Source organism: Ochlerotatus camptorhynchus, unplaced genomic scaffold (assembly GCF_037179485.1).
Source record: "Ochlerotatus camptorhynchus isolate MF236.1 unplaced genomic scaffold, CSIRO-AGI_Acam_v1.1 ptg000139l, whole genome shotgun sequence".
Lineage (NCBI taxonomy): Eukaryota > Metazoa > Arthropoda > Insecta > Diptera > Culicidae > Ochlerotatus > Ochlerotatus camptorhynchus.
The window spans coordinates 170444-196061 of NW_027040629.1; the positions used below are offsets into that span (position 1 = coordinate 170444).

Genomic DNA, 25618 nt, shown 5'->3' on the forward strand with positions numbered 1-25618 from the left:
AACATAAAATCTCTTCGAACGAATGAAACATTTATTGTTCACAAAATTATGGAGGTACAAAGAAACCATGCTTGGAAAATCTGTTATATATCAGGACTTAAACGCAACGCCAGGACTCTGCTGTGATTCATTTTCGTGACAAATGTGGTTGGTAATTAAGGTAAAGGGAGAGAGATTTGGATTGAAGTATGCCGAGTTGTAATTATATATATAGCATATTTGAAATATACTGATATCAAAAATCCACGCAAGCGTTAAATCGTATAGTATTTTTTTAAGTGACGGTTTCTCCGAATCACCCTGTACTTATTATGATGTAGGAAAGTATCGAAATTGAACCGAGATAACTTTTAATGTATGTCCACAGTTAACAGTTAATTTTTCCCATCATCAAATCAAGAAACCGTTTGCCCAGAATCTGGAATATATAATAATCACAAATTAATCTATGACCCAGAAAATTCCGTGCGCATACACGATATTTAGGTCATATCACCACAGTGGCAGATGATTTCATTTCATCCGCAAGTCGGAAGCCACTATAATCAAAAGATTTGTTCACCAACAAATGTAAACCACCACATATTTTGGAATATTTTATTATCCACTATTCCAATCGCCCGCATTCTCCATGACCGGCTAAAATTGGCGCTGCCGGATGTTTTCAATGTTGATCTGCGTGATATTATCAAGTTTATTTTTGCACCAATTTCCTTCCTTTACCATTACGTTTTCTAAACAGACGGAACACTCGATGGCGGATGTTTGGAGCCATTATTTTTAAAAGTCTCTGAGTTTTACACCTTTTGCACCAGAGGACTGCCAGACAACAAAAGTTTGACAATTTTCACCATCAACTACACTGCATTTGCCCATCTCCTAATCGAATGCAATATGCGCATGATTCCAAATTACCGTAGTTTGCCATCACACTAAAAAATACAACGATCATCTCATGCTCTCGCGAACTGTAATATCTCCAGGGAAACTGCTCTCCAGCGTTCAGCTGTTCGGTTTTACTGCTCGCAGCACAGCACAGTTGCACAATATGTAGATGCGTTACACTAATGTTAGTATTATTTTCAAACAATCCGGCACAAACTATTTTATACTGTTATCACATCAGTTATCGTAATACAATTTTTGGATAATACTCTGCAACGGTGCGATAGCTTCTGCTCTGTTTACATGATGATAAAATTCAAGCGGGTGGGCCTAGAGCAATGCTCGTGAATCTACAAACGCGCCATTTCAGCCCAAACGCTAATTACATACTATGACGCGAGTGGCCGCGCCGGATTCGGTTGAACTTGAAAACACACAAACGTGTTTCGTCGACTATCCTAGGTGTATAGAATCGAACCAAGCCAAGCATAAACTTCTGAATGAGTAAAGCAAGCAATCTTTTTCGAAATAAATTTTTGCCTCCTTCGAGTGTGATTATTTGAACTTGTGTCTCGTCTATTTTTCGATGTCTGCCATTATGCAATATTCGGTGTATTATTAGATCATTTAGGAACTGTCCGCGGCCTATGTCTGGCCACAGCGTGAAAGTATTGATACTTACTGACTGACGAAAGTTGATGACAAACATGATTGAGTAGCCAAGACGGTGAGAACGTGCTTATTGGCTTTTCTGTCGCAATGAAAGCCTCGGAATACGACGCGTGATGTACTAATCAATACGACTTATCACCTACAAACTAGTAATGATTTGCACCTTGTAGACTATGGTAATGACAGTGATGTACACTTTCTTTGACATTTCGAACAAATGCTGCACTGTAGAATTGTTCGTTACGGAAGGTAAACTGAATATTTCCGTTTCCATATTTAATGAAAACTGTCTGTGTCTATTGAAGCATTATATTTTTCGTCTGCAACGAACTGTGACATTCATTATTCTGTCAAAACAATCTGCGCAACGTTCTCAACTGGGAAGCAAGCAATTGCTTCCTGGATTTATTTTGTTGTCTAACGGGCAATAAATTGCTGATGTTGTTTTGCCAGGAACGGTTTCTTGTCGTAATTCAGCTATTGTTTCTTATATGGGAGCGTTGATTCGCTACTGCCAGATATCGAAAATCAAATCAGTCTATCGAAAATATTGAAACATTCCTACCGATTTCTTAATTTCTAGCTGCTTCACTGATTTTGACACACTTTTTAAAATTTTGTAAATTTGATACAATTACGTGTCACCATTGCCGATGCGAGGATTTAGCGAGACAAAGGAACACGCATCAGTTGGTGAAACGTTGACAGTTCCACAATAGATTTAGCTATAATTTAGCCGGAATGCCTCACTACCGGATGCAATAATGTGCGTTATTTACTCAATAATCAAAATATTCCCGGAAATTTAAGCATAATGTGACTAAATTAGAAACATTGCAAACTATGACCAGTGATTAAGAAAATGATCATGTTTTAAAGACATGAGAATTTTTTTTAAACACGCAATCCTACGTTCTAAGTTCACTTTATTACTCATTCACCCTTTTGACTTTCAACCAATTGTAATTAAGTATTTATATAATAATTATCTAAACAAATATAGATATTCACGAGGATATTCAGCCATTCCATAGCAAAACGATATAGTGGTTCTCAGAAATTCTCGCATTTATCGCAAGGATCCGAATCTAATTGAAAGGTCCCTTCGTAGTGTTGAAACACCCTCCAAAGGCGCGCCCCTTTGTCAGTTCAAATTGAATTCCTTAGCAGCAAAATTAAGGAATGACACCGATAATGACCATGCATCAGAACCCTAGTCTTAACCACTTCAAACTAGGGAACAACGAATAGAAGATTAGGAATCACATAGAAGAAGACTAACTAACTCATTTTTTCCTTATTTCAAGATTTTTTTTATTGACGTAGACTACGTTTTACGGGAAGGTACAGGGGTAAATCGAAAATCTAAAATTGCCACCGTCACGAAATGGTGTAAGGTTTTGAACGCTTATAACTTTGTCATTTATTGATGAAATTAAAATCCAAATACACCAATCGATTGGAAATAACTCTCATAATATGCTACAATAAACGCTTTTTTTCAATTTTCCATAGAAAACTGTTGAAAAATGTACAAATAAAAAGTAATAATTTTATCACTGTTTTCATGAAATAAACGTTCTCTCCAAACCCATTCGTCATAATCGAGTACCATTTGGTTGCACATCGTGCTGCTTGAATCTGAAAAGTTATAAAACAGCGCTGCTTTTGTGCTTGAACTCATTTTCGCTTCGGACGGCGGGTGAGCAGGTAGTTTTCCACCTCGAACCTTGCGCATCGTTCCCGTCGAGATCTCGGCTGCAAGCAGCGCCGTTGCCTTGATAGCGCAAGCGCTCCGAAGTGAATCAACCTCCTTGTCTGAGTGATAACGATCCCGCGTTCCACAAATCTCGATTACTTTTTCGAAAGGACATATCAGCTTTTAAACAACGCATTCAATCGTCGGTTTGGCGTAACTGATAGCTCGCCCACGCATACTAACACCACTATACCAGGTAGGGGAAAACTTCCACACTTGGAGGTAGTGTTAGCATGGGTGGGTAAGCTACACACTATGAAAAAGTCGTGTAAATTTCGGTTCCCTGAGACCGACACATGTAAGTGGCCCTTTTGTCATAAGAATCAGTTGAAAGAAACGAGAAAATCAATTCAATCAAACGTTCTCTTCGTCGAGTTGCTTATGCTTTGGTTTGAGAACACTTAATTTTACATGAAATGTTTGTTTACGTTCCATGATTTACGTTCAATATGGATTACGTCTCGTGTAAAAGTAATTATTTCTAAGTATGTAGCCAAATAGACGATCAAATGCGTTCACAAAAGCTGATACGTCCCTTCGAAAAAGCAATCGAGTTAAATTTAGCTCGCCAATTGGGTCACAGCCTTGGAAGAAAAATAAGGCACCATTCATGAATTACGTAGAATTTTTTTGACCAATTAACTTAGGACCTAATGCAATGTTCAACTTGAATATTATCTGAAAATTGTTAAATGTAGTGCTGTAACCTATAACAGGTTGTATTGGCTATCAAAGGCAACAGTAAACGCACCGATATGTGTTAATCCACTGTCGAATTTGTAATCGTAACTCAAAAACGAAGAAAAACACATCGCTGATTTTTTTTATATGTTGTGAAGAAAAGCATAAATTTTCATAGAAAAATATAAAAACGTGTTACGTGTATTGTCTATAAACCATCAAAACCATGAAAAACAAATACAATCAAAGTTCTTCTATACAAAACTCCAATTTTTAAAACTTCTCATATTTTTTTCTGAAAATTATTTTTAATATCCTTTTATTTGTTATGTTGACCATTCAAATTGGCCCTGTGGTTCAAAAATTATGATTTAAACAAAAAATCATTTTGGTTAAAAAAATTCGATAAGAAACAAAACTGCCAATTGTTACGAAATTCTGAGAACCACTATACCGTTTTGCTATGGTATGGTTGTACATGAACTGGTTAATGCTACCCAAAAATAAATTCTGAATTTTACAATCGCGTAAAATATCCCCCCATTTGACATTGTGGACGTTTTAGACCATCCAATGTAGGGCAAGCAAATTATATAAAGGCGTGTTAGTTCTTCATCAACTTTGTTATTTCTATGTTTATATTTATTTATCTTTATCAAGCCTTCGAAGATGAACCAGCCTACGCTTTAAAATCTCCTGAATAAAGGAAAGCAGTCCAATATTACGCCATTTCACTAAGCGCTGCACAGAGATTTATAGGTCTTGCTGCATTTTTTCTTGGAACAACTGGAGCAGGGGCGTCCTTTTTGATAAATTGGCTGGCTTAGCCATGTCCACGACGAATAGTTACAGGTCATTAGGAAAGTATCTCCCGTTCCGGCATAATCGTACTCCGAGATGGCGCAACCGACGTGAGTTTGGTAATCTACAGCCATCGCGGTGAAATGCAGTACACTAGAACACAACGAGCACCATTAAAATAAATCACTATCAAGTGGCAAAAATGATCCTAAATGCTAATTTCATTCTGCTAATTGAAGGGCTTGAAAAAAAATGCTTGCGGCACAGTGATATCTTACCCTCTGCTTTGACCCTCGAATTTTTCCACCTCGTTGATGTAGAAATCCTTGTGTTCATCCCACCAAGCCTGAATTGCCTCTCCAATAAGTTTTGTTTTGTCCTTTGACCTTTTTTCAGACCATGATGAATAGTAAATATTCTGACCAGCATCCTTGAATTTGGCTACAATTAGGAAGTATTGAAATAATTGTCCTGATGTCCATAAACCAACAAGCTTGTATTACATGTACTCCTGCAGCGATCATGCTCCATAGTACACTGCTTGACATTGTACTCAGCAAGTTTAGCTGATTCGCTGTCCCATTTCTTCAACAAAGAGCAAATATTTTCATTCAATAAAACTATCAATTGACCACGGAGCAAACGTAGTGCTTACCAACTCTGACATATTCATGGCGCTCGGAAAAGTTCCATAAGTTGAGGACATTTTTCCACTTGCCAGCTTATCCCTCAGTTGGTTGTGAAGTTTCATGATTTGTTTTTTGTACTTGGAAGTCATCTTGATTATTTTAGGGTGCTTACCACTACACGAAGCGTAATCTGAAAACTAGCAAAGCCAAATCTTCGATTAAGTGAGTGCCGAAGAAATGTGCAAAATCAAACTCACATCTTTTGGGCGGCATCCAACATGATCGCCCTTGTGTTTGCATAAGCTTTTGTATGTACTACTGCAATAGTCTTTGCTTTTTCCGAAACTGAACCCGAACAGCAATACGATAATTACTGCAAATAGTGCATAACCGCTCCGATTAGGTAAACTTCCCATGACTACGATGCGGTGATATTATTGATCAATTAACGTGTGAATAACTAATCAATAACGATTGTCAGGAAAGTCTTTTATACTGATGATGTACAAACAGAAAACTAGCTCGTGTATTGAAAGCAAATAGATCGAAGCATCTGTGTTTATATACGTACAATATTGTCGCAAACCGTAGAGCTTTGATTTGTGAGGAATTATTCTGTCATATATTTTATAATGCCTGTGATAAAAACATTTCAATCTTCTTTAAACTGAGTACTTATCTTTTTCAAAACTAGGATATTTCCCATACAAAGTCCCTAAGACACTCCTAAATAACAATTTTGGTTGTATCATGACCTTATTTTTTCCGTGTTGGGTATTTTGATCACTGCGACCAGTACTTAGATCTATTGTCATATATTCCCCGTTTTAATATTGCTTTATCAGCATGTCGTATCACCATTTTATGAAGCGACCGACATAGACTGATCGAAAGCATTTTCCCAGCCAGGTATTACATTTGGAATGAATTGCACTACTTGGCTGGGAACTGAATTTCAAATTTTCAAAGGGTTCTGTCAGTCCCTTATTCAGAAAAATACGCCTCTCATTGAAGATTGCTGTACAAGAGCATAGCTGGTGTACAGAGTCTTCTTTTTCTATGCCACATAATTGACACATGTCCTCTTGAAGTTTTCTTATTAGCTTCAAGTGATATTTACATGGACACTGTCCTGTTATTAAACCAGTGTGCCAGTGTACATACATATCTTTCTTTGATAGTTCAAGAATTTTGCTAGTCATTGAAATGCTCGGATTAATAAACCGTTTCGACTGCCTAGCAATGAGAGTGTTGTTCCAAATTTGTTTTCCCATTTCTTGAACTCCATTCTAAGAGAGCAAGCAGAAACTCCACAGAATGGTTCTGGTCCTATAAATTGTTGGGATGATCCAAGCTTAGCTAGTGTGTCGGCTTTCTCATTCCCTAGAATTCCGCACTGACCAGGAACCCAAAATAGGTTCACTTGGTTTTGGTAGGCTAATTTTTGGAGTTACATTGCACATTCCCATACAAGTTTAGAATTACATTTTGCTGATTTCAAGGCATTTAGTGCTGCTTGGCTATCAGACATAATGCAGATATTTGAATGTCTATAATTTCTACGCAAGCGAATTTTAGAACATTAAAGAATTGCTTGGACTTCTGCTTGGAACACGGTAGGCCAGTAGCCCATAGAATAGATATTGAGATATTTATTCCTGGACCTGTTACCCCTGCTCCTGGACGAATGTTTAGTCCCCCATTGTCCCACAAATCGCGAACCGCATCTGCTACATTGTAAAGACGATCGAAGTGACATTTTTTCTTCATCCAATCTTCATTTTGTATCACAAGAGAATCAATATTGAACATTTTTAGGATGCTCATATGTCCTCTAAGATCACCTTCAAGGAAGTGCTGTGACCGTCGGATCCTTAATGCACTCCTTTCGGCTTCTAATTGAATAAATTGATGCAACGGAAGCAGATAAAGTAGAGCATCTAGTACCATACTGGGTGTGCTGCTCATTGCAATAGTTATTGAGAGAGTGACTAGTCTTTGCGGCCTCCCCAGCTTCTTTCATTAGTTTTAGGCCACCAAACCAATGATGCATAGGTTATTCTGGGTCTTACAATCGTCAAATAAATCCAGTGGATCATTTTAGGTTTTAGTCCCCATTTCCTACCAAAGTTTTTGTTTTTACTTATCCAAAGAGCATTTGTTGCTTTACTGATGACTTACTCTAGATGCGAATTCCAATTTAGTTTGCTGTCAAGAGTAACTCCCAGATACTTGACTGTGTTTGAAAGTTCTAAAATTATTCCTTTCAGTTTAATATTATTTAATGACATTTTTTTTCTTCGTGTGAATGGTACAACAGTTGTTTTAGATGGATTAATATTCAATCCTTCGCTAGTGCACCAGGATGCAACACAATTTAAAGCAATTTGCATTCTACTTGAAATGACAAAATCTGGAACGCGTAAAAATTGGTCATCTTCAAATTGGTGTATTTCTGTTAAAAATCCATAAAAAACCTGAAATGCTGCAATTGGAAGTTGAGTGTATATACAATGGTTGCTATGATGAGTTTTCACCGTTTGCTCTCCAGTTTTCAAATTGACGTCCAAGCAAGAGGAGCAGCGTGTCAAAATTTTGCTCGGGCAGCAAGAGGATCCAACGTTGGCAAAATTGCTGGATGTGGCCAAATCAACCGTGACAAACGTTTTAAAAGTGTTCGGGGAGCGTTTGTCGACCGCGAGGAAGCCTGGAAGCGGTGGCAATCGTAATCCGGACGTGGCAGCGACGACGAAGAAGGTGGCGTTGAAATATAAGCGGAATCCTAACCTCTCCATCCGGGACGTCGCTGGCAAGCTCAATGTCTCCCATACTACTGTGTAGCGGGCCAAGAAACGAGCCGGGTTGACAACGTTTAAGCAGGTGTAGTTGGCGAACCGAGATTACAAACAAAACACGTCGACAAAGCAGCGGTTCCGAAAGCTGTATACGAAACTGCTCACAAAGTTCGACTGTGTCGTCATGGACGACGAAACTTCTGTGAAGGCGGATTTCAAGCAGCTTCCGGGACAGGAGTTTTATACCGCATCAGGAAAAAGGAAGGTGGCTGAAATTTTCAAAACCATTAAACTATCGAAGTTCCCGAAAAAAATATCTCGTCTGGCAGGCCATATGCACGTGTGGTCTAAAAAGCGGCATTTTCATTACTACGGGAACCATCAATCAAAAGATCTACGTCCAGGATTGCCTGGAAAAGTGGCTGCTACCATTCCTAAAGCAACATAATAGACCTGTGCTGTTCTGGCCAGACTTGGAGAGCTGTCACTATGGGAAAAAAAGGCAATCGAGTGGTACGATGCGAACAACGTGGTTGTAGTACCCACAAACCACAACCCTCCTAACAGCCCAGAACTCCGCCCTATCGAACGGTATTGAGCCTTGGTCAAACGGAATCTCAAAAAAACTAATAAATCCATGGAAAACGAGCAGCAGTTTAAATCTAACTGGCGTTCGACGGTGAATTATGTCTATGAGACCAATGTGCAAAATTTAATGGAAGGGGTTAAGCGGAAGGCACGGCAGCTCGGATTTGGTAAACCAAAAGAATAAACGAACATTTTTCCTTTAAATATATGAATTGAACTACCAAGAGAAGATGATTTTAGTGGTATGAATTTTGACTGAATGAAACGATTTTTTGTCGACCAATTTTTGCGTGTTCCAGTCTTTAGTCATTTTTTCCAGGCGCTAATATGACTATATCATCTGCGAAGCCAATAATCTCGAAGCCCTGCGCTTTAAGTTTTTGAAAAGGTCAACTATTAAAAACCACAGTAAAGGTGAAAGAATACCTCCTTGAGGACACCCTTTTACAGCTCTCACCAGAGTTGCGACCTATCACAATCACGATCGCCAAACAGCTGATGGTAGTAACACTTTGTATATTCCTATCGATGTACTCGTCGAAGCTCTCTCCATGACCATCAAGCTGACGAAAGAAGTAAAAAGCAGCTGGTGAATGTCGTGTTCGATTGTGATCCATCACTGATCTGGTCATTCCCGACAATCACGACACTCATCTGTGCTCATTTTGAAGCAGTTGCTGCTTTGCTTGCTAATGTGAGTGTGTTGGTGAGTGAGCTCAACAGCTTCCGTTTAATGTTGCCTGCTTTGTTTGTAACTCACACAGTCGTGCCTGTCGAGACGAACTTGGAATGCGTAGGCATTGTTTTAATTATCTTCTGTCGTTTCGCTTTTTCTCCTGATCGTACTGCTTTCGTTGTGCTTTTCATCATCAGCAGCGAGTGTAACGTTTCGCTTGTGAGCGGCGACCATTACTGGTGATTGTTGTTTGCTATGGCTCTACCTCTCACTGCGTGACAAAACGTTCTGTCAGCGATAGTCGGTTGATGCGTAGACGAGTGTCACGTGAGAGTCATGATATTTTGCATCACTGGCTCTCACTGTTATGGATGAGCTTCCAAGGTTTGCTGAGATTTCTCTTTTGCTAAGCATTTCGTTAATCCAATTAACTATGCTTTTATCGAACACATGTTTCATCATAGCGTTTTTCATTAACTGATAAGATGCATTATCGAATGCTCCTTCAATATCAATCTTTTGATTCAAAAGATTTTTCTAGTTTTTTAACCAGCGTAGCTGTTACTGTTGATTTACCAGTTTGACATGCATACTCATGCATACATATACTCATCTACTATTTTCTCCATTATCTTCAGCATAATGGAAGATAGACTAATCGGCCTGAAGGATTTAGGAGACGTTTTATCCTTTTTACTAGCCTTTTGAATCAATATAACCTTAACTTGACGCTAGGCTATTGGAATATAGCTTAATGTTAAGCTTGCTCTAAACATGTCTGTAAGAACAGGTGTCAATGTATCTTTCCCTTTCTGGAGTAGTACTGGAGAAATTCCGTCCCTAACTGTTTATTTGAAAGGTTCAAAAGAATCAATCGCCCATTCAACTCGTTTCTCTGTAAAAAATATGTTGGCCAGATTTGGAGCATCTGATCCAGTCGACTCGTTCATAGTTTCCTGATAGAGACAGTTTTTGCTGCATATATATTCTGGTCTTTATTGATGTTAGAAGTTGAACATGGAAAGTGTGTTTTCATCATTATCTCTAACGTTTCCTCCACTGATCCAGTAAACGTGCAATCCTCTTTTTTAAGAGTTTCTAGGCCATTTGAATGATCTTTTGAAAGAACTTTCTGCAATCTAGTAGCAATTGGAGTATGTACACCGACAAACCGACACGAATGATCATATAGATTACAAAGAAATTTCTGATCAAAGGACAAAACTGGCATCTGCCGCCGTGTTCGCGGAAAATATTTTTCCTAGCCACGAACACGCGTACAAAATGTATGAGTTCGTGTCTAATCTATTTCGGACAAATTATTTTTATCTAGATTAAACATTTCTATGGTTTTTACAGATGGGATCGCTGCACATTTGAATCGGTCGTTATGGATTCTCGATCAAGAGTTAAGTTTAAGTTTCATGTCGGTTTGTCGGTGGTATGTATTTTCAATGTTTTCACATGTATGCCCTTCAATCCTACTTTTTGAATGGGTCTTATAGAACCCATGCCATTTTCATGTCCAGGCATTCCATTCTGCGTGTTGTTATTTACATTAACGTTCTTCAACAGCTTTAACAAATTGCTGTTCTTCCGAAGATCGCAGTACCATGCAGATACATGCACGGAAGCTCGACTTGAGGAAGTCGAAATGCTTGACGGCTTTCTCCAGTTGGAAGGTCTGGCTGAGAAGGTTCAAACTCGACTCGGTACGAAAGTTCGATATGGTCTGCGTATCGGCTAGATCGATGGTGATGGTGAAAACCTTCAACTTCTTCTAAGTTCTAGACTTATTATTCGTCCATCGAAAACACGGCTGAGTAGTTCCGTTTACTTCAAGCTGCTCAGCAATATCGCTCCTTGATCTGCACAGCGTGGGAACATTTCAACTTGGTTTCATTAGATTTCATCCTTCTCAATGCATTTTAAGGTTGTCGACCTCCGGCAGTCGCATATAAATGAGATGAGTTGTGTAAATTAGTGTAAAATAAGGCACTTCTTTTAGTCTCCCTCACGGTGTCTATGAAGGAAATTAATTTTTAAAACCCTACAAGGGGCAGCCCTTTGAGGTAATAAATGTTATTTGTTAACTGCAGCAGGAGCTTTTGTTCTGTGTAGAAATAGGAATTTGAGCAGTGTTCTCTCCGTTTATACTCTTTAGTATGACTATGATTGCTCTGAAAAGCACCTTTTGATATGAATTTTAGTTGGGACATGTTCAGAAATTTAACTCTTTTGGAAAACTTTGATGGCCCTGATAAAAGCCGATGGTAGTACAAACTTAAAGCCTTTGGAAGATGATGATGACGTGTAGGCAGCTGGATCAGCAAATTGGACCGGACAATCCCATATTCTTTGGTTCAATGATTAGGCACTCGCAAGAGTCTCGGCCTGTCTGCTGATCACCAGGGGTTAAACTGGCGTCTGCGACAGGTTGGTAGGCCGCAGAAAATCAGTTAAGTTAAAGCTCCTCCCATTTTAAGTTTTTCTCGTTTAACTCCTTCTCTCAACAAGTTGGTAAGTCTTAGCCTTTAGCAGAAAGACACTCAACACTTTTTTCGGCGAATTTATGATCCTCTTTCACGTCGTGGTTCTTCTCTATAAGTTAGTATTGTCGCGTTTATGTTAAATTCTCATTTGATGACGGTCGAAGCGCGCCGCTCACTTAGCTGTTGGGCGTCAAGCGCCTTCGGTCAGAGTATCTTCGGCGAAGCATATTCCGTGTCAAGTGGAAATCGAACATCGACGCTACTCGGTTGAACACTCGCTGCAAGCCGTAAATAGCGCTCCCTAAGCTATAATTAGTTCGAAGAAGTGGAAGTCTTAGCATAAGACTGTTGCGTAGTGATCGAGGTTGAACATTAATGTTCACTTGTTGCAGAATTGCTTTGCAGTCGATTCTTCCTTGCAGAGTATCGGCGACGGTTAAGGCTCTGAAAACATTTCTTCGGATACGTAATGGCTCGACATTGATCAATTGGCAGCGATTCTCGTAGCTTGCAAGACGAAGTCCAGACTGCAGAGCAGTATTCCAACGTAGATTGTACGAGAGAGGAAAAGAGCGATTTCAAGCAGTAAATGTCTGTGAAGTCAGAGTAGGCTGCGCGTGTGAACGAACTTGACCTTCGTTTTTTTTCTCTTGTTTATGTCTATTTGGTTATTAATCCGATTAACATTTTTGGCGGTGGCCAAGAACGCGATTATCCGTTTCAAAAGGAATAAAACAATCTATGCAGAAGAAGCCCTGCGAGAACTGCATCCCATCCCCAAAGGATACTGGCTGTACGTCATGCTGCTGTACTGACTGTGATTGCCGCTGACATACGGTTTCGAAAACGAAGAGGAAACAAGATATTCCATTGTTCGTCGTATTCGTGTCAAGAAATTGCAAGTTACTGGACCTGATACTTGGCTACCTTCACTTGGATCCAGCCATCGGCTACAGTCGATTATTTTTTATCCCAAGCTGGAGGATCACTACATTTGGACACTTCAAACTGGTTCTACATAGGACGGGACTAGTTTATGTTGATCACCATGAAGCGAACCGTCTTTGATTGGAACTAAAATGCAAAAATAGCACGGATGCTTCCTGTGGATTCATTTGAACTAACTTGGTGAGATCGTATCTGATTTTATCTATTTATACTAAATTTACATGATTCTCTTAAATTTGACAAATTCTTAATGGAGTTTTCTCCACGCATCCCATTTTTGTGTCTTTGAAATTATCATTGAACGCCAAATGGATTGTCTGCACATTTTTGAGCATGTGGTGAAACATTACTGTGAATCATATATTTTAAAATATCATATTATATACGTGGGGGCAGCCTAAGGGAATCAAAGGATTTGTTGACTGGACGAGGGTTCGTGGATTTGCCAATCCCTTGTCACGTGATTACAGATCTGGTCGTTTTGTCTTCTAAAGGTCTTCAATGAAGCTGATTCACCCTGTTGCAACAAACCATCAGGCAGAACTTTACAACCGGTAAAGTCTGTGAAGTTCTTAGTAATCTTGAAGACAAAGCCAAGAGTTCTGGACGCTTTGTTGACGACATACATGTTGACGAAAAACGCCTAAGTCTTTCACGCAATGCACCCGTTCGATAGTCGTGCCTAGTAGTTTGTAGTCGAAAATAATCGGTTGTTTGTTGTGTGAGAAAGTAATGATTGTACACTTAGTTGGGTTGAACACCAATCGGTTTAGACTACACCAGTCAGCAAAAATGTCAATCTGATGTTGGAGAGAACGGCAGTCGGCGAGTGAGCGAATGCGCAGAAAAACTTTCAGATCGTCAGCAAACGATAATCGTGGCCCTGTGAAAACATGGTGAACGTCGTCGAAGTAAAGGAGAAATACCAATGGTCCCAGATGGCTACCCTGAGGTATACCGGACTTTGCGCAGAAGCTTGCTGAGCGACAAGTACCCAAAGTTACTGTCAGTTTTCTCTCCGAAAGGTATGAACGAAACCATCTCAAAAGATTTACACCGATCCCTAGCCTATCAAGCTTAGCGATCGCAATTTCATGGTTCAGCTTATCGAACGCTGCTGTAGGATCTGTGTAAATAACGTCCGTTTGGGTCCGAGCAATCAAACTGTCTGTCGGTTACGCGCTCGAATAATTGAAAATTCGATAATTTTTTAATCGAATAGCTTGAAAATCGTTGCGATTAATCGTTAATCGAATAGTTGAACTTTTAGGCATCCCTAGAAAATATTGTAATTTCATGTTTTTTGGTGGTCCTTCGAAAATGTCAAACATCAGAATTGCAACCAGCAAGTGTAACTCAAGAAACATAAGCGGTGCGATGCTAGTTTTCAGAGGAGTGAAAGTCAATTTTCTTCATCGTTTTCCTCTTTTGATGACCATGGCTTCACTAACATATTCCACATTATTCCTGCTATGTTCTTCTATCATCCAGAACAGCAAACGTATCAATGAATGTGTTTGCCGTCGAGTTATTAACGAAACAGAAAGTCGATTAAGAGAATCGATCAAAATCATATGCACCCCTGCTTCCAAGTTTGGTTTCAAGATTACAACTCTGGAAAGCATTTTGTGTTGTCGTTGGGGGCGTGTGGTTCTGAATATGGCGATGAGTGTGTAAAATATTACGCTTTTGCATCCTCCCTATTCGCACACGTTCGAAGATCGTAGGTGAATGCCACTTCGACTTGTTTCGTCTACTAACGACTCTCTGACGACAGTGTTGGGGAAGCAGCAATGCTACATCGACACGCTTCGTCTAGAAACAATTCTCTGATGACTGTGTTGGGGAAGCAGCATATGCATGTACGTAATTTGTCGATTTGTTAGTTATTTCAACGCTTTTGAACAATGCTTGATATTTACTACTTGTTCAATAGTTTCTTGCTTAAAATCAACAATCAGAAGCATTGCATAGAAATATTTCTGATCGATTGGTGATAATATTATTGAAAGATTGTGAAAGTTACTAACGTTCACAATCTTTCATAATTTCGTTACATGTTCCATTTTTGGTTTTCAAAAAGTGTATCCCCATATAAACATCACAGACGTAGTCCTACGTAAAAAAATCAGTATTGTTAAAACACCCACCCAAGGTTGCAAATACTCATTTCTGCTAAATTAATGTTTTTCAGAATAATGAAACCAAAAGATGGTATGATGACATGTGTTACTTGTAACTTACTAGAAGAGGTTACAAAGTATGCGTTTGAAACATAAAACCTGTAAATTTTGCTTTCTATGAGTCACAATCAGCGATTTGCTGATCGCTGAGTGAGTGTGTGAAAAATCGCTGATTGTGACTCTCATGAAGTGAAATAAACAGGTTTAATAGGTCAAATACATTCTTTGCAACCTCTTCTTGTATCTTACCAATTCAAAATATAATCATAGCATCTAATTATTTCATAATTTAAAAAAAAATTATTTTTTTATGAAATGAGTATTTACAACCTTGCACCCATCAAACGAGAGCTTAGGCTTGTATCGAAATGAAGGGAAGGGACCAAACATTATTCGTGTTTTTAGCGAAACAACTAAAAAAATGTTAAAATATTCTAACAGATACATCGTGTTCCTCAATTGGACAAAACCAGAGGAATTCTACTACTCAGCATCCGTAAGCGACCCTGAGTCTGTTTTTCCATTATGTGATACAGAAGGGAAGAATTTAAATTTATTGCTGCATTGACTATGAAAAACCCTGTTTAATTTTTTTCTCATTTTATTCAATAAATACATGAAGCAATTTATCAAGCTTGTATTTCACTGTCATAAAATTGGTAAAATATAACGATAAATACGCATCAGGCAAATCACCACCACTGTAATTCTGATTTAATTTTATATCGTTTCAATCACTATGATCGCAAAGTGCCGTGTAAACACGGTGACATCGTGCCCCACCGGGACAAGCACTGCACGGTTTCCCTTCGATGTATATGGGTTCCTTCAAGATGTTGGTGTTTGCGTAGTTACAAGCCAAAAGGAATTCATTACCATTGTAACTTTTCCCACGAACAACACGCGTTTTCCTATAAGCTGACATGGCGCACCCAACGTGACTTGAAACATCTCGAACCAAAGCTGTGAAATGTCCAATCCTACAAATATAAATAAATACCGGGATTGATTTATTCTAGGTCACTGCTACAATACTTCCAGTAAACTTACGTTTTACTAGTAAATCCATACTTTCGTATGAACTTCATTGATGCATCTTTGTGTTCTGAAAACCACCCAAGGATGCCTACCCGTATGTTTTCATTGTGCTTCTTCAGTGGTCCACTTGTCCAGGAGCGGGCCAAATTCTGCCCGGCGTACTTGAATCTTGCTAAACAATTTAAAGCATTGAATAGTTTCGTTTTTCAAGGTTTCTGAACCAGTGTTAATGTCCCCAATGTCGGCCTAAGTGTCCCTAATATTGGGCGCATACATTAATTTCCCCAATCCCCAACAAACAATTTTAGCTGCCGACAAGCTTATACAAACAAAAATTAACTGCATAAGGCAAATTTTGGCTGTATAAGCTTATCTGCAGCTAAAATTGTTAGTTGGGTCGTTAGATTCATAGGCCAACATTAGAGCATTTCGCCTACCTGTACTCCGACATTCGTCATGCTTCATTTCACACTGCATGACGTTCAATTCAGCCAAATATGCTAGCTCGTCGTCCCAGATCTAGTGAACATCAAAGAATAAGCTATTTTACCCAAAACATACCCAATTTTTATAAAGTACCATCAATGACATGTTCGAAGCCGGTTTGAAATTACTCAGCTTGCCTTTTGCAACTTTGTTTCGTAGTCGATTATGTATCATTAGAAGCAGATTTTTCCTTTTCGTAGACATGGGAATCAACTTAGGTTTGTCACAAGTACTTGCGAATTTCTGTAAAATTAAAGGTCTGAACATAAATCTCATGCTGATGTTTTATGACAGTTCACTTACCCTATTGGTATTACAGCCAATGTGTTTCTTATCGTCCCGTGAACATAATCCTTTAGCGCAATAATCCTGTGTTTTATACGCCAAACTGTTAACTATGATCGCGAAAATAATTGCCAGCGTTGCTGGGTGTGAAGTAAAAGTAGTTGGTCTAAATGCCATTTTCTTCAACATTACTGCAGCTTCTCACTGACAGCATCCCTCTTTTATCTAGTTCATTTATTAGCTTTGCAATTTGTTACTATCGCTGACTGTCAATATTATGGGAATCTATTTCTTTGGATTGCCCATCTGAGCCACGTAGAAAGTCGAAAGCATAATGAGATACGGTCATAAAACTGATCGTACTGATGGCGGGTTGATTGCCTGTCCTGCCATGGATCTTTACAGGATGGACGTTTTCTAGTCTTTTCGGTACCTGTGCTTACCACATACAAAGGCATATAGTGGTACCCTATGCATGCTTCTAATTTAAAACTTTAGAACTGGTTTAAAGTTGAGAGCAGGCATAAGTACTGGTTAGAGTGTCTAGTCAAGAAGAAGAAGAAGAAGAAGAAGAAGAAGAAGAAGAAGAAGAAGAAGAAGAAGAAGAACTAAAGATATTCCCCGAAAAAAAATCTAAACAGCTAACCATTACACCAAATAACTTGAAATTTTCAGTAAAGATTCTTTAGCAACTGAACAAGTTAATTAATATGTCATGGATGTTTTTGAGCTACTGAAAACTTCTGGCAATTATGAAGAGGAAACTTAAAGAAAAAGGTACAGTTATCAAATCAGCAGCTCAGATTTATTTATTGTTTAGTAAATCATCTGACAAAACAGTCTTAATGAATATCTAAATTATGTTCAATCTTCTTACTCTATTTACAAATTGATGCGTTGACATACCAAAATTGAACGCGGATTCAACATATGCAAAAAAACGAACCATTGCAGATATACTACCCATAATCGCATATCAGTCCCATCTTTGCTTGATTTCCTATCCATATGGGACTGATATGCGATTATGGGCAGTATAGGCTGGTTATAACCATACAGAGTAAGCTGAAATCCCGGCTGCATCAGGGACCGCTGACGTAATATTCTACCTGAAGCACGGAAGTCAAGGAGCAATCTATAGAAGATAGGAGCAATCGACGTCACCGTTGAGTAATTTAACGACAAACGTAGCTTGTTGTAATATTCGTCTTCGATCAAGCGTTTCAAGACCAAACAGACGGCATCTAGCGGGATACGCTGGAAGGGTAGACGGATCACGCCTTGGTAGATTCCTGAGAGTAAGCCTTATGAATCTTTTATGGACTCGCTCGATTCTTAGGTTCCATGTAACCTCGTTTGGAGCCCATACGAGTAAAGTTTTTTCTAGAATCGGTCGCACGATGGAATTATATAGCGTTTTTAGGCAGTGTAGATCCGTGAAGTCCTTGGTAATTTTGGAGATAAAACCAAGTTGATGGTTTGCCTTGGAAATAATCGATGCGTAATAGGAATGGAAGAAGAGTGTTCGAGCGACATCTCTGGACGTTCCCCTTCCAACTAAGATGTGAACAGTTGTCCCCTGCAGCATCCCCTGTAGCGGTTATTGATCGATAAGTTTGTCTTTTTTCTTTACATATACTGTATTCTCTTTTCTACAACCAACTTCAAAGGTATTGAATTGGAAGAATAACAATCAATTGAATAATCGGTGAAGTAATTTGCACGCGTTTTTTTACTCGTTCTTCCGATCGTGATTTTCCCAGGTTTTCCGTATTTTTCGGGCTCTGGCCACTCCATAAATTGGTCCTTCGATTCGCGAAAGTGAGTACCAGATTGAGGTTGGAATATCATCTCTGAAAAGAACATTCCCGGTGAAAGTGGGTGATACTGAAATTTATCATCGTCTAGTTTACCCACCATGGACAAGCTACTACGCGAGAGGAGATCGCTCAAAGCACGTTTATACCGAGCATCGCAAAATATCCAGAAGCTTCAGAAGAGGGATGATATCGATGACGTTGACATCGAAACCGAGCTGGATAACATTCAAGAAATTTGGGCGGCTTATCTCTCGGTTCACGCGAATGGTAAATAGTTGCAAGGATGACGATATGGATGAAATCCTGAAACATCAGGCCGAATTCGAGGGTAATTTCGTACCCTGAAAGGTACCCTGTTGAAGCTCCAAAAAAGGCTCGATTTTTCTTCGACCCGCCATGAGGCAGCATCACAAGATGGCGACGCAGCCATTCAACAACTGGCACAGCAACAGGATTCATCCGCTAATTGCTAATACTTCTGGGCACGCGAATAAAGGAGCAGTGGTTACATTCGCTTCACGTTGCTCAGACTATCGGAATGTAGTGTCATGCATTATTTTTGAGCGACTTACTTCTGAGCTCCCGTTAAAGCCGATCAACATCACGGATTGGCCAATTCCAGGGTCGATTCAGTTGGCTGATCCCCAATTTCACCATCCCGGAAAGGTCAGCATCCTTCTCGGGAACAAACTCTTCTTCCAGCTGCTCGAGCCTGGAACAATCAACCTTGGTTTGGATGACTGCCTTCCCGTACTCCAGAATACTAAATTAGGATGGGTGGTTTCTGGTGGCTACGAAGACTGATACAATAAACCACACACTAACTGTCCTTCATGCTTACTGACGGCTCCCAATGATCCTCTCTCCGATCAGCTCCGCAAGTTCTGGGAACTGGAGGAATACACTAATATATCTCCACACTTCAACGATGAAGAGATCCGATGCGAAGAGCATTTCACGAAGCACACGATTCGTAATAGTCCGGAAAATTCATCGTTCGGCTTCCATACTTAGACAGCCCTACTTCTCTCGGCAAATCGAGGGAAATTGCAGAGAAAAGACTGCTACACCTCGAGCGCAAATTGGAAAGGAACCCTTAATTTGAAACAACAGTACCATTCTTTTATGCGAGAGTACATCGACCTCGGGCACATGAGTCTCGCCACTACACCAGTATCGGAGAATTGTGTTTTCCTTCCACACCATTGCGTCGTAAAGGAGGATAGTTCGACGACAAAGGGCCGGGTGGTCTTCGACGCCTCAGCTAAAACAAGCAGTGGCAAGTCCCTCAACGACATCCTCTTGGCGGGCCCTGTGTTACAGGATTCTCTGGTCAACATCCTTTTGCGATTCCGGTTTCCCCCAGTTGTACTCGCCGGTGATGTGAAACAGATGTATAGAATGGTGCTTCTCTACGATGAGGATCGAAACTGCATTCGAATCTTGTGGCGCTGGTCAGAGGACAAGCCGTTCCATGAATACTGCCTAAATACCGTTACTTACGGTACCGAAAGCGCATCGTATCTAGCGACAAAATGTGTACAGCAGCTTCTGCTCTCCCATCAAGGGCAATTTCCGGATGCAGTCGAGAAGGCTATCAAGGGGATTTACGTCGACGACGTACTGACGGGTGCTGATTCTGCTGATGAAGCCAAGCAACTTCGACAAGAGCTTTCCATCATCTTTTCTGCCGGGGGATTTCACCTGCGGAAGTGGGCTTCTAATAGCAACGAAGCCCTAGAAGCTACGACGTTCAACATGCTACATTGATACCTCGCCATTCTATCCTCATATTTTATCTCTTAAACCATGACCACATCGTCCATCACCACTGCGGGCCACAAACACTGCGGGCCACAAACACTGCTAGCCGTATCCCGTAGGAGATTTTGGATCATTAGTGGTGCAAGTGCAGCAAGGAAAGCTTATCGTCAGTGTGTGACGTGTGCACGTGCTAAGCCAGTACCAACGTATCAACAAATGGGTCAGCTGCCATCTGATCGAGTTCAACCGAATCCACCATTTGCGATTACTGGCGTGGACTATGCCGGTCCAATCAGCATTGTTGAACGTAGGACCAGAGGTGCGAAATAAAGCAAGGGGTACATCGCACTCTTTGTTTGCTTTACAACAAGGGCTGTGCATATGGAAGCTGTGTCTGAGCTTACTACTGCAGCGTTCTTAGCGGCATACACTCGATTTTCCAGCCGCTACGGTTTGCCAGCGAAAATATTCTCGGAAAATGCAACGGACTTCCGAGCAACAGCTAAGCACCTCAGAGAAATGTACGCGCAACTCAACTTTTCTGTACACAACGATTAAGTGGTCGACTTTCTAACCGACAAGGGATCTGAATGGAATTTCATTCCAGTCTTTACACCATGGAGGATTATGGGAGTCAGCGATCAAGGTTGCTAAGCAGCATTTGTCGAAGATCACCAGCAGTTACATCTTTACCTTCGAAGAACTGTCCACGCTGATAGCTCAAATTGCTGCCACCATGGACTCGAGGCCCCTTACACCGATCTCCAATAGCCCTATGGATGCTCAACCTCTCACTCCTGCTCACCTTCTCATCGGTCGTGCACTCACCACCGTTCCCGCTGGAGCGGCAAATTAGCTCGATGTCACGCTGGCAGTTCGTTCAGCGTCTCTCGCAAGAATTTCGCACTAGATGGCAGACAGAATACGTGCGATCTCTGCAGCGGATGGCAAAGTGGCAACGGTCATCCCACAACGTTTCGGTCGACGACTTCGTTCTACTAGTGGACGACAATTCGAAGCCAAAGCAATGGCTTACGGGTAGAATCATCGAAACCTTTCCAGGAGCAGATGGAGCAATCAGAGTGGTATCAGTCCGAACAGAATCTGGTACTACTCGTCGCGATGTCAGGAAGATAAGAGCCATACCATTGGATTAGGATGAGTATGTTCCAAGAAGACTTCTATCGGAAATTCCCATAGGGAATTTGGTGGGCGGATTATGTTCGAGCGACATCTCTGGACGTTCCCCTTCCAACTAAGATATGAACAGTTGTTCCCTGCAGCATCCCCTGTAGCGGTTATTGATCGATAAGTTTGTCTCTTTTCTTTACATTTACTGTATTTTCTTTCCTACAACCAACTTCAAAGGTATTGAATTGGAAGATAACAATCAATTGAATAATCGGTGAAGTAATTCGCACGCGTTTTTTTACTCGTTCTTCCGATCCTGATTTTCCCGGGTCTTCCGTATTTTTCGGGCTCTGGCCAGTCCAGAGAGCTTCGAATCCAACACAACACCAAGACCGGTCACATGGTCCACCCTATCAAGCACAGTATCATCGATGTGGTATTCATAAATTATCGGGTCTTTGGAATGATGGAAGGTCATCACGTGGCATTTTGCGATGCTGATGACAAGTTGTTTCAAGCGACACCAGTGAACAACCATGTTGAGCAACATTTGCAGGTGAAGACAATCCTCGATGCAGCGTACAACCACATATATCTTTAGATCATTGCATCTATAACCAAGTGAAGATGCAACGTCATTGAAAAATATGACAAATAGTAACGGTCCCAAATTGCTTCCTTGTGGGACGCCAGACGTGCTACCAAATGGCGATGAAACACAAGATCCGTGCTTAATATGCAGCCCCTGCCAGTCAGATACGATGAAAACCATGACACCAGTCTATCCTAATCGTGATAGTTTCCTGAGTAACATTTTGTGATCGATTTTGTCGAAAGCCGCCTTCAGGTCCGTATAGATTACGTCTACCTGCGCTTTTTCTTCCATAGCCGTAAAACAGGTGGTAGTTAGATCCAACAAATTAGTAGCTAGCTACGAACAGCCGGGAATGAATCCGTGTTGATTGGTCGAGATGTGGGTCTTTGTAGCACGCAGAATATGATCGCTGACGATGATCTCGAATAGCTTCTAAGCGGCAGAAATGCTGGTTATCCCACGGTAGTTTCTGACATCTCAACGGTCACCGCTTTTGGGCACAGGAAGCATGTAAGACAGTTTCAAGCTCATGAGAAAATCTCCTTCCTCGAACGAGTGGTTGAAAATGAAGGCTATCGGCTCAGTTACAGCGTTTGCACAGCGACGGAGAACAACAGCAGGATTCCCATCCAGGATCATTGCATATTTCGAACGTGTCCATATCAACTGCGTCCAGCGATATGTTTGACGCAGCCAGTTTGGCCTCGGCGTCGGACGATGACTCTGATTGGAAGACGGATGCAAAAAGTGTCGCGAAGAAATCGCACGCTTCTGCTTCCCTCTTGGACTCCCTGCTGTCAAAGACCACATTGGGTGGAATTGGCAGATTTTTTTCTCCTGCTATTTAAGAAGCCACAAAAGGATTTTGAATCCCGGCGTAAACCAAACTGCACCCGTAGAACGTGTGATTTGTAAAGTGCTGCATTTCGGTAGTCATCACTCGCTTTATGAGGATTTATGGGCCCGCAAACGACGCTACCATCGATTGCATTCAAGTTTTGATTTTCGAAGCACAGGCGTACTCCAAGAAAAAAATGGCTAAGACCAGACGGTCCCGAAGAAACGTGCTAAACTTTTTGGATCAGCTCTGGTACTCTCTTCGGTCCCAAGGTAATCGATGCATCCCTCGAAACATAGAAAAATCCACGAACCCCGCATTTTATCTATCAAGCTTTCAGAGCGAATCAAAACAAACATAATGCAGTTCTAGAATTTTGACTAGAATGGGGTACGCTTATACATGTACTTGGGACCAATAGGCTAGTCAAGTAGTAAGCCAATTTAAAATTGTTGTACGCCGCTTCAAGCCCATACATAAATTCAGAAATCGACTAAATTTTCAGTATGCACTTGAGTGAAAACCGTTTTCAAATCAGTTAACTCTACAAGCAATAACTGGTAGTAGTCAACATAAGCAAAGGTTCATACTGTGGGCCCAGCCTGACAACGTATGCATGCGAATGTGTTACCATGGAAACCAGTCATGTTATACTTTGAATGCTGGCTACAATGCGAATACGACATGCCAGGCTTTTGGTTAATTCACATCCGAAATAGACCCAAATGACGTTGTTCCATTACTAAGTGGGCTATGTTTAATTTAACTCCGACATCAGGTATGCCGCAGGGAGCCATCTGGGATCGTTGATTTTTCTACTTTAATGGTATGGTAGTGGACCCAGTCAAGTGCTTTTTTTTCCTTGATTTGTTTTCCGTCGATCGCCAGGAAGACAGTTCTCACAGTTAGACCCTACCTATGGACCGGGGATCACGACTTTACATCCCTTTCGAAGGAAGGTGTGATCGTCGCTAAGTCAAGTGCTCTGCCATAACGTTCTCACGAATAAAGCAATCGATTGTGTCCAGCTGTGATCTGCTTGAACCGGCACTCGAACGCGTGAATCAGGTGAAAGGCCTAGGTGTGGTCTTAGATTCGAACTATCATTCAGGTAACACATTTCGTATGTAGTCGATAAGGCGTTTATATACGACTTTACTTAAGTCCTATATAGACGCCTTCACTTAAGGAATCATCTTCAGAACAAGAATTTCACCGACGTCACATTAAAATACACCGACGCTTAAAATACGGTGCGATTTGTGGGCTACAGTATGCATTTAACAGAGTCGCATCTGTTTTCGACTTCCACATGACACGAGATGCGCTTCGTCGAAGGTTTTCATCCGTTTTGATAGAGAAAATTAGTGTATTCTAATTTGACTTTTTATATTTTGAACATGTTGCTTTGTTTATCTTATTGTGTGTAATGACGAACGTTATAGTTTATTTCACAGTGCTGTGATAAATATTCGATTAATTAAGTGTGAAATTGTGCTTGTGCCACGATAGAATTGATCCTACACGTGCCCCGTAGTGATCATTTAGTGGATAAGTAGGAAAACGGTTGCTGCTGCAGCTGATTCTTTTTTAATTTGGGTTTTTTTTTTACTTCGCCCGCGATGCTATAGGCACCCTTTAGTAAGTTGCGGCATTGTAAATTGCTGCTTTCGTTCATTTTTACGTGTGGTTCTGTAGTGTTGCATGTAAAGTTTATGTGTATATGTGGATAGATATGGTGCTGATAGAGTGATAGAGTGTGTAATATGTAATTTGGGGATTTTGGTAAGTGATTTGCCTGTTATCTGTGTGGGCAAGTGTGCTCCTGTATTTCATTGCAAATGCATACACTTACGTGGACTCAGGCAAAGCTTATCACAGATAATGCAAATGCTCTATTCAAGTGTAGTAATTATCTGTCAGATCAGAGTTGTGACGAGCAGAATGTATCGGTTTCGGATACCAAAATGATGGGGGAAGCAATGAAGCAATTGTCTGCTGTTGCTGACTCTATCACTGGTATACGAAACAACGTTACTGCTCAGATAGACAACGCGTTGAGAATTGGCATGGAAAAAAATGCAACAAAATTTGAACGATTCTTTAAGTTGCTTTGAAAAATTAATTAGTGAGAAATGGAATACGATAAATAGTTCTTGTTTTGAAATTAGTACGGAAAAGAAATAAGCTGCAACGAATGGTACATCTAGGGCGATGATTCATTCTGAATCGGACCGAAATCCAGACGCAAAAAACGTAAATTTCAAAATAGTGACAACGATTTGACTGATGATGTTTTTCAAGAAAATGCGGTTGTTGTAAAAAGATCTAGTCGTGATTGTACAAGTACAAATAAAAATATTAGTAACAGTAACAAACTGAATAATCGTGAGACTCGTCCGGTCATTGTGATTAAACCGGAAGAATCCAAACAATATATGTTTGAAAAATTTGTCTGACAGAACTCAACGGACTGTTTTTAATGATTCTGTTTTCAGTCCCGTGGGGAATAACCTTGGAGTGCCCCATGGAAGTGTATTAGGGCCCCTGTT

At 40.4% G+C, this 25618-nt stretch overlaps 3 protein-coding genes across 6 annotated transcripts in view; all 3 read right to left on the reverse strand.

The window, feature by feature from the left end:
* The window catches only part of LOC135700598 (titin), an 85724-nt gene that overhangs the window by 55726 nt on the left and 4380 nt on the right, over positions 1 to 25618 (reverse strand). For 2 of the 4 annotated variants that reach the window (XM_065221133.1, XM_065221132.1), the window contains exon 1: positions 724 to 806. The exons of 1 other annotated variant lie outside the window; for it this stretch is intronic. In XM_065221133.1, the coding sequence (XP_065077205.1) occupies positions 724 to 775 (52 nt within the window). In that variant the 5' untranslated portion in view covers positions 776 to 806. Of the gene's footprint in view, positions 1 to 723; positions 807 to 915; positions 1043 to 25618 lie in introns of those variants that run through there. One more of the 4 variants, XM_065221134.1, reaches the window with a different exon arrangement.
* LOC135700569 (antigen 5 like allergen Cul n 1-like) lies at positions 4345 to 5872 on the reverse strand. The gene is made up of 5 exons (XM_065221097.1): positions 5685 to 5872; positions 5454 to 5624; positions 5302 to 5383; positions 5077 to 5239; positions 4345 to 4951 (listed from the first exon to the last, which is right to left on the reverse strand). The coding sequence occupies exons 1-5, from the start codon at positions 5841 to 5843 to the stop codon at positions 4732 to 4734; spliced, it is 795 nt and encodes a 264-aa protein (XP_065077169.1). The 5' UTR covers positions 5844 to 5872; the 3' UTR covers positions 4345 to 4731.
* Positions 15704 to 17151, reverse strand: LOC135700570 (antigen 5 like allergen Cul n 1-like). The gene is made up of 5 exons (XM_065221098.1): positions 16937 to 17151; positions 16727 to 16876; positions 16585 to 16666; positions 16160 to 16319; positions 15704 to 16089 (listed from the first exon to the last, which is right to left on the reverse strand). Exons 1-5 carry the CDS (start codon positions 17105 to 17107, stop codon positions 15840 to 15842), a joined length of 813 nt encoding a protein of 270 aa, XP_065077170.1. The 5' UTR covers positions 17108 to 17151; the 3' UTR covers positions 15704 to 15839.

Bases quoted from the DNA above. Each gene is read 5' to 3' on its own strand.
- LOC135700569 (XM_065221097.1), bottom strand. From the start codon at position 5,843: ATGGGAAGTTTACCTAATCGGAGCGGTTATGCACTATTTGCAGTAATT. The intron at 5,384-5,453 runs GTAAGCACTACG...TCTTTGTTGAAG, and splicing joins CCATGAATATGTCAGAGTTG to AAATGGGACAGCGAATCAGC. The intron at 4,952-5,076 runs GTAAGATATCAC...GTTGTGTTCTAG, and splicing joins TTCGAGGGTCAAAGCAGAGG to TGTACTGCATTTCACCGCGA.
- LOC135700570 (XM_065221098.1), bottom strand. From the start codon at position 17,107: ATGTTGAAGAAAATGGCATTTAGACCAACTACTTTTACTTCACACCCA. The intron at 16,877-16,936 runs GTAAGTGAACTG...TTAATTTTACAG, and splicing joins TTGGCTGTAATACCAATAGG to AAATTCGCAAGTACTTGTGA. The intron at 16,320-16,584 runs GTAGGCGAAATG...TAAATTGTTTAG, and splicing joins TGACGAATGTCGGAGTACAG to CAAGATTCAAGTACGCCGGG.